At 41.5% G+C, this 21,124-nt stretch overlaps 1 protein-coding gene across 1 annotated transcript; it reads left to right on the top strand.

The window, feature by feature from the left end:
* Positions 1-366: 366 nt before the first annotated feature.
* LOC133220998 (tumor necrosis factor receptor superfamily member 8-like) lies at positions 367-20,739 on the top strand. Its single transcript, XM_061369521.1, has 10 exons — positions 367-587; positions 9,889-9,979; positions 13,515-13,640; positions 14,057-14,212; positions 14,301-14,394; positions 14,638-14,918; positions 15,131-15,241; positions 16,980-17,005; positions 18,742-18,949; positions 20,441-20,739. Exons 1-10 carry the CDS (start codon positions 516-518, stop codon positions 20,683-20,685), a joined length of 1,410 nt encoding a protein of 469 aa, XP_061225505.1. The 5' UTR covers positions 367-515; the 3' UTR covers positions 20,686-20,739.
* The last annotated feature ends 385 nt before the right edge of the window (positions 20,740-21,124 follow it).

The following is a 21,124-nucleotide window of genomic DNA, read 5'->3' as shown; positions in this document are numbered from 1 at the left end:
ACTGGGAACTCGAGGCGTTTGCAGCTCTTGAGAGCGTGGCAGATGGGCAAGGCAGGGCTTGGACTCATGCCTGGCCAAGGCTTTGGGTGTTTAAGTGCTCTCTGAGGGCAGCTTACATGACTCAGAAGCCTGTGTTTCTGCACAGCCAGCAGTGTGCCTTCAGTGACAGCTTGAATGCATGCAACCGACCCACAAAAACACAAAGGCTCCCAGACTAGTGATTGACGTGATTTTGTTTGTTATTGTTTTACTTTTCTTTTGGGAGCAGTCCATTATCACCTCCCCCCCTCCAACTCCCCCCCCCCCCCTTCCTTCTAAACTGTTTACTCAGCTTGCTTGAGTCTCAAAGCCTGTCTCCTGCTTGTCTTGATCATATGAAATAGCTCTCTCTGCACTGAATGAACAGACACGAAGCAAGACTGGGCTGGACCCTGGGAGGATCTTGACTCTGGGAGGAGCAGCCTGGCTGTCTAACCTGTGATGCTGGGGGGTAAGGAGATTTAACACCACTGCAGATGGCTGACTGCAGCCTGGCACTAGGACTGTGGCTCCTGCTGCTTCTCCAGGATATCCACACAGCCCCAAAGGTAAGGCAGAGTGGCGCCAGGATCCTGCATCCCCTCAGGATGCAGGAGCCTGGAGAGGTCTGGGGTCACCATGGGCTACAGGGGTATCCTGCCCATAGGCTGAATGCTGGGTAGTTGGCATCCACAGAAACAGACTTAATGCAATGCAGAGTGACAAAGCTATAAAGTGAGCAATGAGGAGAGTGCCCTCTCTGGGAACTTTGCAGGCAGGAGCAGATATGAGCTATGATCTTTTTCTTTTGGTGGCATTGGTAGTGTTACTGCACCTCCAGGCACATGGGAATGAGGAAAGATTTTATAGGGGTGGGGGCCTGTTTTGTTTTTTTTTTGTTTGGGTGAGTGGCTTTTATTTTCACCTGGGTGGCCAGGGGCTCTGTGAGAGGCACATTCCTTGCAAAGCTGGGTTCAGAGGGCTTCTGCTCATGCTGATGATTGAGTCAGGACTGGTAAAATGAAAGGTGTAAAGGCAAACAACAGTAAAATACCTTCCTTTTTACAACTGCACATCCATCTGACAATGACTTCCTCGTGAGTGGGCTATTACTTCTTCATCAAATTGACTTAAAATAAGCATAGCCAGTAGTTGCACTCAGCTGATGCTGTAGATGCAAGCTAGCTCCCTGCTGAGATCATATCACCTCTCGTGGGTTTCCTTCCCCCCTGCCACCATGTACCCCCTCCTGCCTAGTCAATCCTGTGATGATTAGCCCTCAGCTCCTGGCATAAATCCAGGCAATTTCCCTGGCTGACATTTATGCACACACATTAAAACCAAAACAGGTCAGTTGCAGAGGCCCTTTGCACAGGTAAAATCAAGTAGGTGAGTGATAGTGCACCATGTGGGACCATGGACTTGGCCATTTTCCCTTGTAGTAAAAGTATGAGCACATATTAGTCCAAGGCACCTGTCTGTACGTTGTAACTGAATGATATAGCCCATCACTTGGACTGTCAGGATATTCTTTTCCAAGAAACTGACTCTGATTAGATCTCTGAAAATAACCAAGTCCTGCATCCTCCTCACAGACATTTGAAAAATATCCTCCTGGCTGTTTTGGTAAGAGTAGGAGTTTGCCCTTGTGTGTTTAGTTGTAAATTCCCCTCCCACATTGCAAGTTTCCTCTACTTTGCCCTGGTTATCTGTCCTGCCACTGTCTTCTTCCTGAAAAAACAGAAGGATCTCGCACTGATTCTTACACACCTGAGGAATACTTAGGAGGGCATTCAAATAAGCTTGTCAAGTCTGCTAAATGCAAACTGCTTTAGGAGAAAGGCACAGAATCACAGAATAATTAGGGTTAGAAAAGACCTTAAGCTCATCCAGTTCCAACTCCCCCTGCCTTGGGCAGGGACACCTCACACTAAACCATGCCACCCAAGGCTCTGTCCAACCTGGCCTTGAACACTTCCAGGGATGGAGCATTCACAACTTCCTTGGGCAACTCATTCCAGTGCCTCACCACCATCACCATAAATAACTCCTTCCTTATATCTAACCTGAACTTCCACTATTTGAGTTTGAACCCAACACCCCTTGTCCTATCACTACAGTCCCTAATGAAGAGTTTCTCTCCAGCATCCTTATAGGCCCCCTTCAGACACTGGAAGACTGCTATGAGGTCTCCACACAGCCTTCTCCAGGCTGAACAGCCCCATCTTTCTCAACCTGTCTTCATATGGCAATAGAAAAAAAATGGTATTTTTGCTATTTTATATCATTTTTCATATTATGTTAACAAAATGGAAGGGGCAGAGAAAAACTTGGTTTTCTGATATTCTCTGCCGACTTTCAGACTCACTGCAAAATCACCAGTTACCTGGAATAAATATGTAGATCTTGCTGGGATATGCAACTGCCTTTTCACTGTGTTTCTGTACTGTCTCTATCACAGCAACGCTTGCTTTTACTGTTACTGAGGACAAGTGATAGTATTTAATGTGAACAAGTCAGAGCTTATTGATCATATTTTAAATCATATTCCACCTCATTTGAGCCCAAAGTTTGGGTTTGTCAACTTTAATTTGCTAATAATGTCTTTACCATCAAGCAGATGAAGCTTGACTCCTTGAGTTTTAGGTTATCAGCTTTTTTGTACTGTCAGAATTTGGATAGAAGCTTGAAAGGTAGTCAACTGTTTTGCTACAGTATTAGTCAGTTCTAGAATAGCTAATGCTGGTAGAAGTTTTGGGGTATTTTACTGTAATATTCTTTCTTCCTGACTTACAGCTCATTTATAGCAAACTGTTTTCTTACTCTGCCTCACCATCACTTTTTCTCTATGAGCTCAAAAGACCATAAATAAATGAGTCAGACCTTGTCCTGACTGAATTGCAGGGTAGCATACTAAATTCAGTCCCATCTTTACTACTGCCTGTATTTAAATTGAAATAGCAAACGTGTAATACAAGGAAAGTGAGAAGAGTTAAAAAATCCTATTTTGCAAAACAAATTCTAAAAAGTGAGCACTGCAAAAGCCATTGCAAATCTGTTTGCTTTAGTTACTTGGGCCTTGAGCTGCAATGTTTTAAAGAAAGACAGAACAATTGTCCTGATAGGTCAGGAAAAGCACTAAGCCAAGGGATCCCTGGTCAGCATGCTACACAGCAGTCCAAGCAGGATACAAATCGTGGTCTTTTCTTTCACAAGATGTATTCCAGCTTCCACTGAATCAAACCCCCTTATTTGAAATGCATGCAGGAAAAGATTGGTGAAATTCAGTCTCTGTCTCCCTCCAGTTGAACAGTTCACTGAATCCAATTTAAGAACTCCTTGCATTAGTCTGATACAGACTCAATGGCTTGCTCAAACTGGTTCAAAAACTTTGGACAGGCTATCTTTGCAGTGATAGCCTTTCTGCTACACTGGTGATGGCTTGCCATACCAGCTTACCTTCTTGGTAGCTTAAATATTTATCTGTTCCTGTACAGCTGGCGTAAAGCAGCATTAACTCTGGATTGTGTCCTCATGCCCAACCCAGATCAAATCAATTCTGGTACAGAAGACAAATGCAGAAGTAACATCTCTGAGGTTTCCCATTACTACTGTGCCTGTCAGCAGAGGCCTGTCACACAAAGAGGAGGCTTTGCTCCTGGCTACACAGTGCTACCAACTTTCTTGCATTGCATTTAGTGCAAGTGACTGTGTAGCCACAGGTTGAGTTGTTTCAGTGCAGAAACCCCTGAAGAACAACTTCACAAATTCAGAAAGCAGAGTTTTCAGTCATATGAACTCTTAGAACTCTGAATCATCCCCTGGAAACACAATTGCTCTGTCTTAAACAATAAAGGAGTTAGAGTGGAAGGGAAATGTGTGTACAGGTAAGAGAGTGAAAGTGGGATTGCACCCTTGGATGGTAAAGAGCCACAGGATTAGCGTAGCTGTAACAGACATGTATTTCTACTTTGCTAATCCATTCTTAGTACAGACCCATCCAGAGTTCCCTCAGAATTAGTGGGAAGGACAAAGACCTACTGTCCACCACAGCTGGATTCCTTACACCATTCAGCAATACTTCTGTGATCTTCTTTTAATTTAAAAGCTTTTTAATAATACATAGTAAAAACCAGAACTACCAGTACTAATGGACAGTATGTCATTGGGATAAAATGGGTATTTCTTTATTGAGAATAATTACCTTTTAGAGAAGGAAATAGTGCCTTAGAAAGTGAAATCGTGCTAGAATTCTGTATTTCCTAGGTAGAATCTAACTTCTTGAGATTTGTCTTGTGTGTCTTGAGATTCAGACAAAAATGGATAAGGAGCAGGAACAGTCAAAAGATGAAAGAGAAGATGACTTTGAATGTTAGTTAAAACAGGATTTTGAGGTTAGTGCCTTTTATTCTGTTCCTTGCAGAGGTGAGGAGAGTTTGTTCTGTAAAGTTTATTGGAGATTTCCTGGATGAAGCCAAGCTGTGTGATAGTTGTTGCTGAGTATGGATGATACCACACTCTTTAGTGTTTCCAGGAAGAAGAAGAGGGAGTAGTAAGGGATAAAGATGATGGAGTGAATCTTCTCTCACTGGCTAACTCACAATTTCTGTAAGCCAGGAGAAATGACCAACACTAAGTGGAGAATTTCTTAGCACCTTCTTTTCTGTGGGCCTCTATACACACACACCATGGAATCAAGAAGGTGAACCCCAACATTCACAGCTGCTGGTTTTTTGTAAGAAGGTGATAGTGTTGGGGTTTTGTAATTTAAGGCTGAAACCTTTTTTGATTTATCCCTTCATTTCATTTCAAAAGCTATTTATGAGCAACTAGGACCAGCTAAGTCAAACCTTAACTTTCAGCTTCTGCCTAGCAAAGAGTCTTAAGCTAAATAAACTGGTTCTGCACTGGAAAAAATTAGTTTTAGCAATGATAGTCACACAGTCCTGAGGCAAAGTAATCATGGTTTGTTTTTTTCCTTGTCTTTTTTTATGTGACAGGGTTAAATTTCCATTGTTATCCTTGAATATATTAAGAATGGAATTTTTCATTCAAGTTCACACTAACAAATGGGTTAATGGTCCAAGGCAGAAGACTTTCATTATATTATAGTTAAACCTGTGTCTCATTCAGTATTTCATAATGTTTGGTATTTTCAAAGCACTCACAACCAGAAATATATTAGAAAGGCTGAGATTTTTGTTGGCAGTTAGGGCAGTAAGAGCACATATGCTTGTCCTTCCTGCGTGTTCTTCTTGACCCCTCATATGATAAAGTACCACTTTTTACATTAAATTTCCCCTTTTCTCCTTGCTGCCCTTGTGATTCCCTCCCTTCTTTTAGGTGCTGCTTGTTCTGATTAAGGCTTGACAAGCGGGACATGATCTTTAAAAGCATTCACTGTTGGCTATCATCATGTCAGTCACAATACGGGAAACACACTACATAGCCAGCTCCCATGGTTGCAGCCATTGGCAACACATCTCAAAACAGGTCTGTGCAGCTCAAAACAGTGTCTCTGTGCTGGGGAGATCAGTGCTGATACTGTTGGTGGGAATTTTGCTCAGAATTTCCCCTCATCTGAACAGGATCATTCTGTGCCATCACCAGATTCCTTTTGTAGCCACATGCTTTTCCCCTGCCTGTTTTAATTATGAACACCATGGGATGTCCTCCTGAGCAAACTGCTACCCCAAGTAGTAAGATGCTTTTACATTTCACTGGAAAAGCCAGAGAGAATGTATACAGCAGAACTTACAGTGTCAGTTCTGCTGTAAGAGACTGACCTATCCTGGTAGCAGTTGTCCTCCCCTTAGCAATTGAGCTGCAAATGTTGGCAGGATAAGCATTTACAGCACCATAGCCAACAGTTTGGACAAGATTTGGTAAAACAAGCAAATCTGAAATTGAGGACCTAGTGGGACTGGAGAGGCAGCATGTCCTGTATACCCCTATAGAGCCTATCTGGTTTCTGTAGTGGTACCACCACAAAAAAAAAAAACATCTGTAGATTCACATTAGACCCCATTCAGAGCTGGGAATGGAACCACTACCCTTGAATATGAAGCTTGAACATTAAGGTACAGGGACCTTTTCCTGCCCTCAGCCTTGTGGTGGCCTCACTGTCATGTTGCTGTTGGTTTAGAGTTGAGCCTGGAAGTCCAAGCTCGGTACTGGACTACTCAAACTACAGGAGTTCACCCAGCTCATTTTGATATCACCAGGTGAGGAACAGAGATCCAGATTGTGCTCCAGCTGCAGTTCGTAGTAGCCTTACCACTACATAGGAACAAGAAACTGCTATTGAAAGTAGACATGTTGGTTCAATAACCCCAGTTTCTGAGATGTTATGTACATATGTTGCTTCCATAAATATGTGGAAATATCATGATTTTTCTTTTTTTTTTTTTTTTTGGCCAAGCCACTGAAATTTTTTTCACTTTTTAATGGTATTGGTTAATCAGCATTAAAGTATTTTGTAACTCCAGCAATAAGCTGTCATTCTGTCCAGGAAGGACAAGACAAATATGCATGAAGTTTTTTGGAGTCCCTCCAAATTTGGATGGATTTGCTGGTTGATATCTAGATTTCTACTGTTAGAAAGGCAACAGCTGTGAAACAAAAAAGACTTGAGAACATAAGATCTAGAATTCCCTGTGTTTCTTGCTGAATTGTTTCCTGTGATCTCTTCCTGAGCACCCTACTTGTAGGTGAGATATCAGAGGAGGTATTTGACATATGGGAAGAGTAGTTACAGGTGGTAAACTGAGAGGATCATAGAATCATTGAATACTTTGGGTTGGAACGGACCTTAAAAATCATCCACTTCCAACCCCAATCCTCATCTCCCCAGCCTATCTTTCCTGAAGAGCCTGTATCCTTCCATTCACATATTCAGTCACTGAGTGGTTGAATTACCTCAGTTCAGACCTTTTGCTACCCACTAATAATGCACATTTTTGTTCCTCATGTCTTTGGCTGGTTATCTTTTGTTTTAGTTATTACCCTGATATTCATTACACAGAGACAGAAAAATTAAAACTACATTACCCTTGTGTATACTTTCATTCACCCTTTTCCTAAAAGAAAATGAGTTGGCACCGTCATCTCATGGAAGACTTAAAACATTATGAGAATGTGGCCTTTCACCTCTGCTGTTTCTCCAGGTCATGTTCTTTGTCTTAAGGCACCAATTTGTTTCATGCCCCAAAAAACTCATGGAAGTTTTGATGGGTTCCTAGTGCAAGATCTTTTTATTCCAGATGCATAAAAACTTGACATTTAGTTTACAAAATGGCTTGCATAAGTTAAGAAGCAAAGCCCATATAATTTTTAGTGACACGGGCCTTCCCACACGTAAGCAAAGCTTCCCCAGTATTGCTTATGTAGTTTATATTGACCCTTTAAGCCTGACGTGCTAGAGGTGTGGGAGCTTGGTTTATACTCAGGGCCTTACCTGCAAGTGTGCTTTCTACAAAGAGCCTACCTCTCTGCTTAGTTTAAGAGCAGAACTTTGCATCATTGCATTGCTATTGCAGGACACATTAGGAATCCAACAACATAGGATTTAAAGGGGGGCGAATGACAAAAACGGGTAGATGATAACTGACACTAAGCATTGATATGTACATTATTTGTAACTGAATGGCTCTATAGGAAGTTTCATACTCATGAAAGAAACACCTGTACTGAACAGATGGCAGCTGTTAAAGACATTTTGCAGGTAGCTATGGATTAGAAGTGGCAGGGTCTTCAGAAAGTGGTTCCTCAGTCATAGAAATTATGTCATGATTTGTTAAAATTACTTCTTTTTACAGCAGAGCACCTTGGGCTTGGCTCAGCAAACCAGTAAAAGTGGCTACAAGGCTGTGCTTGAGCTGGATACTTGAAGGAAACGTTTGTTATGAAGCTGTGGATGTCATGTATTATGTAGCTGGCTGTAGTATACAGCAGCCCTCTCGTGGAAAGGGAAAAAAAAAAAAAGTTGAGTACTGTTTTGGATATGTATTTTCATAATTTGTGTAGTATGTGTGCACGGTTCGCACATTAATTTATCACAGCACTAGCATTAGTTCAAATTCATAATCAGAACTTTCATTGCTCTAACTAAGAGGAGAATCTAATCCTAAATGCCTGATTTCAGTGGTTTAGACAAGGTTGACTTTCTAAAAAGCAGCCCTTCCCTCCTGCTTTTTACACTATTCTTTTCAACCTCAAAAGAGACAAGTGTAAGCTGTAAGTTTATGTGCTGCACAAATCATTTAAGAATATTGTTCCCACCCCCACCCCCCGATTTAAAATTCAACATCATTCACAGCCAGTTGGTTGCCCAGGAGAACCAAGAAGAGAAGATCAGGGTTTTGTGGCCATTTCCCATAGTTCTTACAGAGAAGCTAATCCAGGATGACTTAGCTACAGCCAGGATGCTGTTGATTCTTGAGTTTTCTTTATAAAACTACTTGCTTCACTTCACATCACTGAATTCACTCCTGAATGACCCTTTGTCTAGTGACTGATCTCACTGTGTTGTTTCCTGTTACTCAGTTTAGTCTCAGAGTGGCTGGCTAAACAGAGTGCTCCTCCACACAGATGCAAGGAGATTCCACTTCCTTTTCCTACAGTCCAGGGCTTTCTCTTAAAACACCACAGGGTACACACTTACAAACTTGAGTCAGGCTGAGCAAGCAAAGATCTGCTATTTCCTCTATAGAGTAAGCTAGAAAAAGTGCTTTGTGGAGAGGCTCTGTGACCTGGTCTTTATTGCAGAGATGTCAGGCAGGATTTCTCAGTTCTATTGTAGGATCACAGTCTGGTTTGGGTTACAAGCAACCTTAAAGCTCATCCAGTTCCAACCCCCTGCCACAATGCTGGTCCCAGTACAAACCTGGAGCTTGATAAAATTGAATGGAGTTTGTATGTTTCTATTTCTTGTCCTTATGTCAATTTTGTCCTTGACTAGAAGTTCCTGATTTCTGATGTAACCTGGGACGAATTGAATAACTTTTGTGTTTTATGGCCCTGTCATGAAAAGAACAGTGTATTAAACAGGAAAACACAGCTGTGAACTTCGTGAGGTGGTGAGATTCTGCACTGCATGCAAAGGCAGCATGAGACAACAGGTACTATTTCAAAGGCCAATGGGAAATACATCTACAGAAACTGAGATGCAGGTTTTTCTGAAATATTAACAGCTCTACCAGTATCATGGGAAAATCTCTGCAGATTGAGTCTTTACAAAAAAGTGCCGTGTAAAGCTTCTAGCAAATACTGAAAATTCAGATAACATTTCTAGGGGATTATTAAGGGACATGTCAAATTAAAAAAATAAAATTTTCTTATCAGTAAACTTGTAGCACTGTAATTTCCCAGAGCATGCAGTGGCCCTGCCATAAGAAAATGAGGGTGCTGAGGTGCTGGCACAGGGTGCCCAGAGAAGCTGTGACTGCCCCATCCCTGGCAGTGTTCAAGGCCAGGTTGGACAGGCTTGGAGCAACCTGCTCCAGTGGAAGGTGTCTCTGCCAGTGGCAGGGGTTGGAATTGAATGAGCTTTAAGGTCCCTTCCACCACAAACCAGTCTGGGACTCTACGGTTCTACAATTCCTTTCCTACATTTAAATGACTTTCAGACAAAAGAGTCTGCTGAGTGAAGCTACATACTGAATTACTGTTAAACACACAGAATATTGCAATCTTTGCTTAAGCATATGGGCAACAGTAATTTAGTTTCTTTCAGGGTACTTGAACTTTCAGAAAGCTGTAAGCATTTGCTTACTGCCTGCAACTACCATAACCTGACACAGATACTGGGATCTGCTCTAATACAGAACTAATGGTTTTCTAATTGTGTCTTTTGTCTCTCTCAATTTCTAGATATCATTAACCCCATCTCATTCCTGTGAGGAACTTCTGAATTGGTTCTATGATGAAACTTCAGGAAGCTGCTGTTACCAGTGTCCCCCAGGTCAGTATGTTTATAATTCAGTCAAATTAACATGGAGCCTTTCTCATAGAGATAGTAGGAACCATGTGTACCTGCTGAGTTACATTCTGTCCTTGAAGATAAGTGCAGTTCTATGAACCACTACCTAGCGTGGGTTCAGATGTGAACTTACTTTTAACTGCCTTGCTCATGTTCAGGCTGCAAATTGCAAGCAAAATAATTTGATAGATTTTCTTTGTGGTTTTATCCATTGACTTGACACTCTGAAGTAGTGAGAAGTAGGCAGATCTAAGAAATCATTTTAGCTTGCCTCAGGGTATGCAATAGCACGTGAATTTAGGCTAAATAGGTTTCTCATCAGAGACCCCAAAAAACCACAACAAAACAACAAACCAACATCAACGTGTGGAAAATCTGTCATTATCTTCATAGTCAAAACAGTTCAGAAAGTGTCTCACATGAGAAAGGGAACAGCCCCTTGTGAGGAGACAGTGAGCTGTGCCAGAAGCTGGTTGTGACTCAGACACACGTGGTCAAAAGCAGGAAACACCTCAGTGAGACAAGAGTTATGGGAATGTCTGAAACAACCCGCATCAGCCTAAAACCCCCTCAGCGGGTGGGGCATTTCAAGGTACTTTACCATCATCAATCTCTTATCGAAATCTTTTTCTTTTTTGAGAGGAAAGTTTTGACATGCATTTGCACACTAATGATAAAGAGGGCTTTAGCCCTCAATTGCTATCATTTGCATGCAATTACACTGGGGCTCCCACTGGAATATCTTGTGCTGCTGGCCACACCACTAGATTCATTCAGAATCTGTAAAAGTAGGTAAGACCAAGGGATGGAGAAACTGGTGCTGTAAAAGAATAAAAGAGGTAGGAATCTGTCTCTGAGCCACTCCCATGAAAAGTTCTTTTCTCCTTTAAAACCATATTTTGCACAAGCTCCCATAATGACAGACGTCATAGTGAGGTCTTGTGAAAAGCAGATATCTGATTTATATCTGGCTGTAGCAAGCCACCAGTCTCAATCACTTCACCTCTGCTTAATCTTGCAACTCATTTTGTTACCACATCCTCATACCAGTCTTGGACATCTCTTCCCATCCTCCAGGACCTCATTCACAACAGAAACTCATAAGAATCCTATTTCATTTTAATCTTCTACTACTCCTTCAAGCAATAACCTGTTCATATCTGCTACTAACTCAACTGCTCACTGCAAAGAAATAGAAGCTTTTCTGAAATTCCATTTAATCGAAGTGAAGAATCTTGAACTCTAGAGGCAGCCTGCCTTTACTTTCCTTGGCCTTCCAGCTCACAGATGTACAGCCTTCAGTATGAACACACTGGCCCACATGCAAGCCATCCTCTGTTTCAAAGCTTAATTTCAAGATAAACTTCAAACCTCAAAAGATCATTCTAATCAATTTCCACAGCTGCCACATCTTTTCTCACATACTTAATTCTTGTGCAGGTAAAATGACACTTCATACCTGGGATACCAGAAGAATAGTTTCTTTCTGTCATTGCAGAACAAAGTATTTCCCTCCTGTCAAGGGGAGCAACACAGACTTTCAGGGAAAATAATGATATATGCTGGAACAGCTCATGTTATGCAGAAGTTGTTATTCCACTTCACTTCTGTTTATGACTTTTTAACTTTTTTTGTTTGGTTGGGTTTTTTGGTGGGTTTTGGTGGGTTGTTTTTTTTTTTTTTTTGTTTGTTTGTTTTGTTTAGGTTCTAAATCTGATATCCATCTCCATGAGATAGTGCTGCAGTCAGCACTCAGTATGATTTCCCACCCACAGTTAACAGCAAATCCTCAGGAGTGAATGAATGCATGTACTCATAAAAAAAAAACATTTCAAATACTTATTTCATCTACTTACTTTCAGAACATTTTTCTGTACAGGTGATTGCAGCTGGTGACTTTCATGTGGTTCTTGAGCTGTGAACACAGCCAGTGGAGATCAGAACCAGGAGACACTGTTATGCAACCTTCAAAGCTACTGCACCTGGGGCACACATCCCCCAAGAGAGGGATCCATGTGTACAGGAAATCTCAGATAACTGAAGTTAAAGGGTTTGGGTCACTGGGGAAGGAAGGGGGAAATGACACATGTGCAGGTACATACGTGCAACTTAAGTGCTGAGATTTGGCAATCAGCCATCACCTTGAAAAGAACAGTCTCAGACAAGTAGCTTTGAGGAGGCAGGAGTGATGTGGTTCAGGCTTGTCTGGTGGTACTTAGTGGGCCAAATATAGCACAGCTGTTTTTACCTACACTACGACATCATACTTGCCAAAATGCATAGCAAGTGAATTATTGCCTTGCTAGGTTCCCCCTGACTGTGGTTAACTCTATGCCTGGGTGATGCAGGCTGGATGCTGAAACCATGGTTCATTTCTCTTCTGTTTCCCACCTGTGAAACATTCAACTCTTCCTATCTTTATGTTGTTACTTGAGCTTTTCCTTTTACTTTGCAACTGCTGCTCTTTCTTACCCTCTGTTATTTCTACCTCCTGGCAAGGCCACAAGGTCACAGCTTACCACTATGCCTTCTAATTTCTTTGGTATTATGGCCAGTGGTAAAACACCTCATCTGTTGCTTCAGGAGCTGAAACATTGGGAATGCTTCTGTCCCAGCCTTTCCCATACTCCTAGCTATTACTGTACCTAGCTTGCCAGATAGATGCTCTTAAAAGGTCTTCACTAGAAAATGATTACCCAATATAAGCACAGAGTCATAGAGTCATAGAATAGCTTAAGTGTGGCAAAGACTTCCAGAGGTCATCTAATTCAGCCAGCTGCCCAATCTCCTGTGTCCTTCATGTACACAGAAGGTCCGTGAGATCCTGGGCACTGTGCTTTCAGTGAGCAATGGGTCCAGAGGAGTTGGATATGTTCAGCAGAGATACACTAGCATCAGAAAGACATGCATGTAATTTGATTTGTTTAAGGAAAACAGTTGGAAAATTAAACCATCTAAGAACTGTCAAGGCAACTGTAAAACTAGAAGGACTGCTTAGAAAGCAACTACTGCAAACCTGCTAGGGAGATATAGGACATGGCTCAGGGAGCACCATCTTGTAACCTTCTGTTCTGAACATGGGTGGTGGGGCTATCCCTGCTTGAATCCACATGCACCTAGGTGATTCTGGCAGCTTTTGAAGGGAAAGCAATGCTTTAGGTAGCAAATATCAGGACTGGGTTCCTCTACTCAAGAGGAAAACATGGAAAACAATTACCTGTGAACTTAGTAATGGCAGGTCAATATTGCCCTCACCACAGCCTTGCCATGTGTCCTTCCTACAGCAACCCACACTGATTGTGGTAACACCATGCACAGTGTTGCTGGAACAGGACAGCTGTGATCCCTTCACACTTGAATGGAAAAGGCAAAACCCTCCTAGAGATACCAAAAGACACATACAAAGAGAAGACTGTGTCTAACAAGTGAATGAGTATACAAGAACACTGCAGGATGATTGTCTCCTGGTATTCTGAACTGATATCCTGTATATTTTGATTTTATGTTCTTTCTCCAGGCTATGTTAAGAAGCAAGCATGTCCTAGGGACCCAGGTGAAGACTGCATAAGGTGTGGACCTGAACAGTATGTGAATGAAGCATTTCAAAAGCCAAGATGTGATGCTTGTGTATCATGCACAAAAGGTTTGCTTTCCCCCACACATACCTCACAGTTATATTTTATATATATATTTTATTCACACTTTGTTTATACTTTATTCATTCTGAATTTCCAGCAGCAAAATTATCCATCCTTGGTTACTGGTTTAGACAGCAGAATTCTACCTGGCACATAATCAGGGTTGCTTCCTGTGTGACCTGGGTCTACCTAAAAATTCTCTCATCCAATGCTATCCAAGCCTGATTTCTGCTTTCTGTCTTATATTACAAGCCATTATCTACAGACTTTTTCAGTTCATGACTTAAGTTATTGTGAAGAGTGCCAGCAGCCTGTTCTGCTTCCTGAGCCTTTGAACTGATGCTGGCTTTGGCTTTGGCCCCTGCTTTACATTTTCTTTGCAGCTTGATCCTTTGTTACCACATCTGGTTCTTCCCCCCAGAGTCTGACCTTGTGGAGAAAGAGCCCTGCTCCTTCAATTCTAGCCGTGTGTGTGAGTGCCGACCAGGCTTGTTCTGCCAGACCCCTGTTCTGAACACCTGCATAAGATGCCAGCAGCACACTTTCTGCAAGCCTGGTTTTGGAGTCAAAGTCAGAGGTAGGAATTCGTGTGGTCCAGCTTACCTTTCCTGAGCTTGGCCATAGGCATTTTGGTAGGTCAGTCTTCAGCTGTTACTTTTATTCAGGCACCTCAACAAACGATGTTACTTGTGAAGAGTGCCCTTCTGGGACTTTCTCTGATGAAAATTCCAGCACCGACATCTGCAAGCCCCACACAAAGTAAGTCCATAGCTCTTTAGCATGACTAGCTAAGTTCATAAAGGACAAAAAGGGGCACTCATTGCTTCTGCTGCAAAGGTGACCCACTTATCTTAGAGGCAATGGTGTAACTTTTGGCCTATGTGCAGCGCTTAGAAGGCCTCTTCATACCTGTCGCGCATGTTTGTCACATGGAAGATACTCTTACCTTGTACCATGTCAGTTTCCTCTAGCGCTGATACACTGTTCTCTTTCATTCCCTAGCTGTGCCAAGTTAAACAAAGTCGTGCTAAGCAAAGGAAATGCAACACATGACCAGGTTTGCCTGGACCAGTCGCCCCCCTACCTTACTCCAAACACATTGTCCATGAGGTTCAACAGTGAAACAAATAACTCTGACCTAAAAAGATTTGAAGAGAGCCTGGTGACCATCACTGGTATCCTTTTAAGTGCCACAATAACTGAAAACCCCAGTACAACTGCTGAAGAGAAAGCTTCGGCTGGCACCTTTCCCACCTCAGTCAAGGGGGAGACAACAATGGAAGGTAACAAAGATAAAGCATTTACTCTGTCTAGCATATTTTATTTGGATATATCTTTGGTAAAGGCAATTTTTATGTGGGAGCTTCCTGCAAATTCCTTACAACTTGTGAAATGATATCCATGGGTCTATGTCCAAACACATAGATCTGCTGATAGTTCCCAGTCTGCCTTCTCTTAGCCTTTCCTGTAACCCCTTTCCCTTTCTGTGCTACAGGTCTACTTCTCTGGGGAGTGGTTCTCTCTGTGACTGTGCTACTTGTGGGTATGCTGTCATTTTGGAAATGGAAAATTTGCAAGCAGCAGATCTTCATCCTCAAAGGAAAGCGTGAGTTTTTAAAGCTGTTTCCTGCTTGATCTCCAAGTATATGCCAACTGGGCATTCAAATATCCCAAAATGTTTGGTAAGGGAATGTTCACTACCACCTAGTGTACGTGGGCAAGATAAGGTTCCTAGGCAAACTGTTGATGTTGGAGAACATGAGAGAAAGATGGAAGCAGCTGTGAATTTATGGAGGAAGATACTACAAGCCAGGTGGGGAAAGGGTAACCAATGGTTTCTTCTCCCAGCACAGACTCTAATATAAATGACACCTGAAGTGTTTTGCGAGTATTTGTTGGTTTTGCAGATGAGGTTGAACTTTGGGCATGAGAGGAAGAGTGGTTTTTACTGATACTGATTTCCTGTAGCTTTGCCTAAACTTATGCATGGGGTGTGCTTGCAGAACAACATTCCCTCTTTTATAGAGAGGAGGATGTGCATGATGTAGGTTGGTTGTAGACCTGTGGGTGTTATAAAGCTGTTAGAGCCTGTACAGTCCATGATGAGTTTTACTAATGAATGGTTTCTTTTGACCAGCACATCTGCATTCCATCCCTTCCTGCAAATCCAGGCTCAAACCTCAAGGTGACTGATGGACCAGGAATTTTAATCTCTATGTGTAAAGAATAAGTGGATAGTTTTAATATGTAACTTTATTTTATGGATTTTTTTTTTTTTTATTTAACACGTGAAACTTTTCAATGTCAAGTGTATGTCTCTGCTGACGTGCAAAAAGCCGGCCCCTGTTGTGTGCCCAGCGTAGGCAGGTGATGCTTTGACAGGTCACTAGGTGGCACTTGTTTCCCACTGAACGGTTGAGCCATGAGTCAGTGCACGAAGGCTTACAGGAAAAGCGCCCCGTTCATGTCCGAGCACTCATATGCGTTCCAAAAAGAGTGTTGGCAGCAGCAACCTCTACTGCTCCCCCGTAGCGCACACATTTTGGCCAATCAACTAATTCCTATCTCAGCATTTCCATTTCTACTGACTGATCTATTCTCTTCTGTTGTGGTAGATTCTCCTAATTACCATACAGCAGAGCTTTATGCACTCATTATGCAGGAATAAGATTTAAAACTTCTTGTGTGCAGCTGAATTTTCTCAAAATGGAATTTTTGCTTCTTCACTTTCATAATAGGAACTGTTGCTGTGCAGCATTATAGATGCCTTGAAAGTAAAGGTGTCTGCAGTCAGGGTGAAATTAAATATTAAGCCTGAGCCCATCTAATTGCATGGTGCTACAGAAGGATGCTGTACACTCCTTTCTTCTCATTTCTTTTCCAGGGTTACCTTCCTCAGTCCTTGCATAAAATCCCGTTATCCCCTTAATCCTTAGCATTCATCTTGACCGCATGATGAACTGATCCAACTTGCTCATTCAGTAAAAGTTATTAACAATTTTTTAATTAAAAAAAAAAAAAAGTCTGTCTTCTGCTTACCTAGAAAGTTTAATCAGTTCATAATTTCTTTAGATAAACACCAGTTGTGGTGTGGGGAGAATTACAGGGGTGGCCACAGGGGGTTCTGGGGAGAGCAGGACCTCAGAGTCTTGGCAGCAACATGTTGCTGGTTCACCTCAGCAGTGCCATGTAAGTGTGCCCTGAGTGATAATGAGAGCATAATGCAGGAGGGTTGGGCAGCAGAGTGGTTTAGGACATGGTTTGGTGACCTTTCAGAACAACTATTCACATTCGTGTGACAGCTGTGAATTTTCTCCTGATAATTTTTCCTCTTTCCATTGCAGGTCATGATCTAGTGAACAAATGTACAGTAAGTGTGAACAATATTCCAAACCAGATCCCTTTCCATTCCAATGTAAATGATATTTTTAACTGTCCAGTTAAAAAGGGATGGCCTTTCCTCAACAACGCATGATAGATACAGCGATGGGATGTGCTGGGGCTTGCTACTTTCATGTCTTGGCCTATGTTTGATGTGTTGTTAAATAATGTGATGCCTCAGGTCTTGCTTGTGAGGGGAGTATTCGGTTTGGTCTTAACACCATTCGTGTTGCATTCTACAGGGCAAATCCAAAACCGTAGGATCATTCTACCTCCTGGGATAACTTTGTCTCTCAGCCCCATTTTATCTTACTGCAGTCATACATGTGGGATTTGATCTTCTTTTGTCTCCCCCCATGTCACCTTCCCTCTTTGTAGGATTTGGCATGATTATAATGAGGGCACACAGTGGGTATTGTTTGTCTGGAAGACTTTCCATCAGGACCAGCTTCTGGCTTAACAGTACGGTTTGCAGATGAACAGGACTAACCTCAGTTAATATGGTAACAACAGAAAGCAGTTCTCCAGCTGCTGAAATCATCACAGCTCTGATTCCTCCACTTTCAGTGAAATTACAGCAACTTTCATCCTCTGAGTTTTCTCAGTTTTTAGACTTGCTGTCTCTGAATGTCCCTATCTGCTAAAACACTTTTCAGACTGTTTATTTTTTTGTTTTTATATCAGTTTTCTTTTAAATGTTGTGCATCTGCACACACAAAAATCATTACTTATTCTAATAGATCTGGTTGCAATCAGATATCATTAATTTCACTGTGTCATTGCTAATTCCTGGATTGTGGGGAGCTTCCACTCTTGCTTTCATAGTGAGCGAGACATGAGCAAGAGTTTTAAATTGCACATTTAAAAATCTTCCTTGTGGAAACAGAAACAGAGCTAGGAAGTCTATCATGTGGGACCTTCAGCCTCTCCCAGATTCTGGCTCCTCTTTTAAAGGACTGTTTGTAATTAATTCTTCACCTAATAGCTAGTCTGTGCTTGTTTCTCCCACCTGAGGTCCTGCTAAGGCAATTCCATTTTGAAGTTCAACCAGTTCAGCCTCTGGCTTGTTTTGTTCTCCTGTAGGAGTGTGGTAGGTCTTTGCAAAATTTAAGCGGAAGTTATATATTTTCATGTATATTCCATATATTTTCAGTTTTGGCTCTCTCACCGTATGATTACACATCTGTACAGGTTTGTCCTCTGATGCTTATCTCACAACTAAATAGTAAAATCCCTTAACATTCTTACCAACATACTGATGTATACTCTTTGCTGAAAAGTGCTGCTGAGCTTCAGCTCCCCAGAATGAAGCTGCTACTACATTAAAGGACAGCAGACTGCAGCAGAGCATACAGTGGAAGACTTGGGGCAAAAAGTCAAAGTAGCAAATAGGTGAATTTGCAAAGGTTCATGGGTGTCTAAATTGCAGACAAGGTAGTGGAATTTACCAAAGCATCCAAGCAGGGCCAGGAAACTGGATTTCAGTGGAAGTGAGGTACGTTCTTGCAAATGTCATCAATTTAGTTTAGAAATGCTTTTTTAAAATACGGCTTTTAAGTGATGCAGGAACTGAAGTTCCTTAATCAATTTTTACTCCCTGTGACAGTGGTGCTACGAAGTACATCAGGTTATTCAAACTGCCACAGAAGGGTTCTATAGACCTACTGCAATCTTCCCAGTGTTGTCTTTACATTCACCTCACTTCTACTCTCTTCTTTGTATCAGCAGATCATACTGACTACTGACGGTGGTCCAGAAGAGAAGGAATTACTTGACAGAACTCTCCCTTTGGAAACCAACGATAACTTGGTCTCCAGGACAGAAAATGCACATAGTCTTCCTCTGAGTCTGACTGATGTGGCACCAAGTAATGGAAATGCCCCAGATTGCCCCATTGATTCTCGAGTGAGAGACCACACAAATAATCGAATTGGTGGGTTTTACTGTATTTTTTTTCTCTTGCCTTTTCAATTTTTCAACCATGGGTGCATCATGTCATTCTGAGATTATCAGTAAACTGCAAAGTTTCCCAAGCTTCTAATATAGATTGGGGCTGAATCTCCAGAACCTTTGACACACAAATTCTGGTATATACATTCATTTTGAATATTTTCTTATTTTTGCATTTTGCTGTGCCTGTCACTTATGAACGCACCAGAAAAATGCTCTTCTTCCTCTTTTTCATTCCAGAAGATGTAAATTTGCAGAAGAAATTTGAAATCCGAACTATGTCAGCTGGAAAATCATGCTTTAATACTTAGTGAGAGTTGTACTCCACATGTCTCAAGATATCATTTTCTTCTCTTGGTTTCACAGTAACAGCGTGAGATGTGTCTCACATATGTTCCTGTAAAGTTTTTGACTGTGGCACACGGTAGTAGATAAAGTCAGGCAAGGAGGCATACTCACAGGGGAAGAATTATTACCTGAGACACAGTCTGCATAAGACATTCTGGCAATGTTTCCAAAACCAATTTTGAGGTTATTTAAAGGGTTTTTTTGGATATTGCTGGAGCTGACTTTTCCTTACTAAATGCACTTTCTGATTTTTCTGAGAGTAGTCAACCTGGGATGAATGTGATGATTTGACTTACTATACCCAGAAATATTAACCACATCTATATACACATATATATTAACACAATATATAATCACAGTGTCTAATCTGCAGCATCCTTCTTAGTGAAATGTAGTGGTTCAAGCCACAGCAAAGGCCTTATTTACTTTTTTTAAAGGGTCAACAAGTTGTACACAAGGTTCAAGTCTATCCCAGAAAACTTTGTAGTTGATTCTGGAAAGGAACTAATTTCTTTGCTGGTCCTGAGACTCCCAGTAATTACCCAGAACTTCTGAACATTCCTGATCCTTGCCCAAAAGGTGCTTTTAATGCAGGTATTGTTGCTTCTCAAAACAGCAGGAGTATAAATCTTGAATTCTCCATATCTATCTTCCCCAGATCCCAATTAATTGCTTCTTCTCTAGTGAATATCTTACTGCTTTTTCTAATCTGTTTTTCTCCTGTAGTCCTTGCAATAGCACAGTGGCTTCATCACACGGGAGCTAGGTCTACTGGATCCAAAATGCTCAGAGTCCCATTGCCAGTGCTCCAAAACCAGATAGTGTAGTATAAAATGTGCAGGCCTTCACTTAGTATGTTCAGTGCTTCAATTTCAAACTTAAAGGCACCTTCTAAATTAACAACAAAGTAGACAACTTATATGTGCAAATCCCCAAAACGTCAGTAGGTTAGTGAATTATGTGTTTTCACAGTGATGGGGCTGCTCTGCAGGCTTCTGATTAAAAAAAGAATGGGGGGGAGAAAAGAAAATCTGAGAACCAAATATAAGTTTGCATGAAATGGAACCATCTCTAGGGTCAGTAGTGATTGTTAACTACGCTCAGCACTGTTTTTTTCCTTCCTCAGAAAAAATATACATCATGAAAGCTGACACTGTTATTGTGGGGTCCATTTCAGAAGTGCCTAGTGGCAAGAACTGTACTTCTAGAGAATGTGAAAGTATTGTTTATGCCCAGGAAAACATGAAAGAGGAACTAGCAATGCACTATCCAGAGCAGGAAACAGAGTCTTTTCCATGGAATGATGTCATGGTTCCTGTGGAAGAGGAGGGAAAGGAATTTCATCACCCCACCACTGCCACTGAAAAGTGATAGATAACCTGCTGAGAAGATGTGTGAAGTTACAGTGTGACACTAAGCCTGAATCTAGAACAAATTAAAGGATCATCCAAGCTGTTGGTCTTCATAGCTGACATCAAGTATTTCTCTTTCCCTCTCTCCCAGTATCACGCTGGAAACAAATATGGATCAAAGCTACAAAATTCAGAAGACATCTTGATGCCAACTAAAGTTTCACAGCTTGTTTTCTCTGCATGAAGGAATGGATTGAAATCTGTATCTGATTACTTCTATTAGCTATGGAAATTCTAGCTGGAATTCTGAGTTAAGCTTGAGACTCAGACATGTTTCATGTGTTGTTTCTATTCCAGTATGATCAGTACTTCCAATTTTGGCTTATATTTTGCAACGTCTGGTATTTTTCTTAAAGTCTCAAATCTTGGCTGTAAGTAATGACAATTTCAGTTTTCCC

The sequence above is a fragment of the Neopsephotus bourkii genome, unplaced genomic scaffold, assembly GCF_033783945.1.
Source record: "Neopsephotus bourkii isolate Nb327-2 ecotype Australia unplaced genomic scaffold, CSIRO-AGI_Nbou_v1 NB_1500, whole genome shotgun sequence".
Classification (NCBI taxonomy): domain Eukaryota; kingdom Metazoa; phylum Chordata; class Aves; order Psittaciformes; family Psittacidae; genus Neopsephotus; species Neopsephotus bourkii.
This window is presented reverse-complemented; position numbering and strand designations above follow the sequence as displayed.

Coding starts and splice junctions, on each gene's coding strand:
- LOC133220998 (XM_061369521.1), top strand. CDS start 516: ATGGCTGACTGCAGCCTGGCACTAGGACTGTGGCTCCTGCTGCTTCTC. Junction 13,641..14,056: donor TTGTGTATCATGCACAAAAG/GTTTGCTTTCCC, acceptor TCTTCCCCCCAG/AGTCTGACCTTGTGGAGAAA. Junction 15,242..16,979: donor CTTCATCCTCAAAGGAAAGC/GTGAGTTTTTAA, acceptor TTTCCATTGCAG/GTCATGATCTAGTGAACAAA.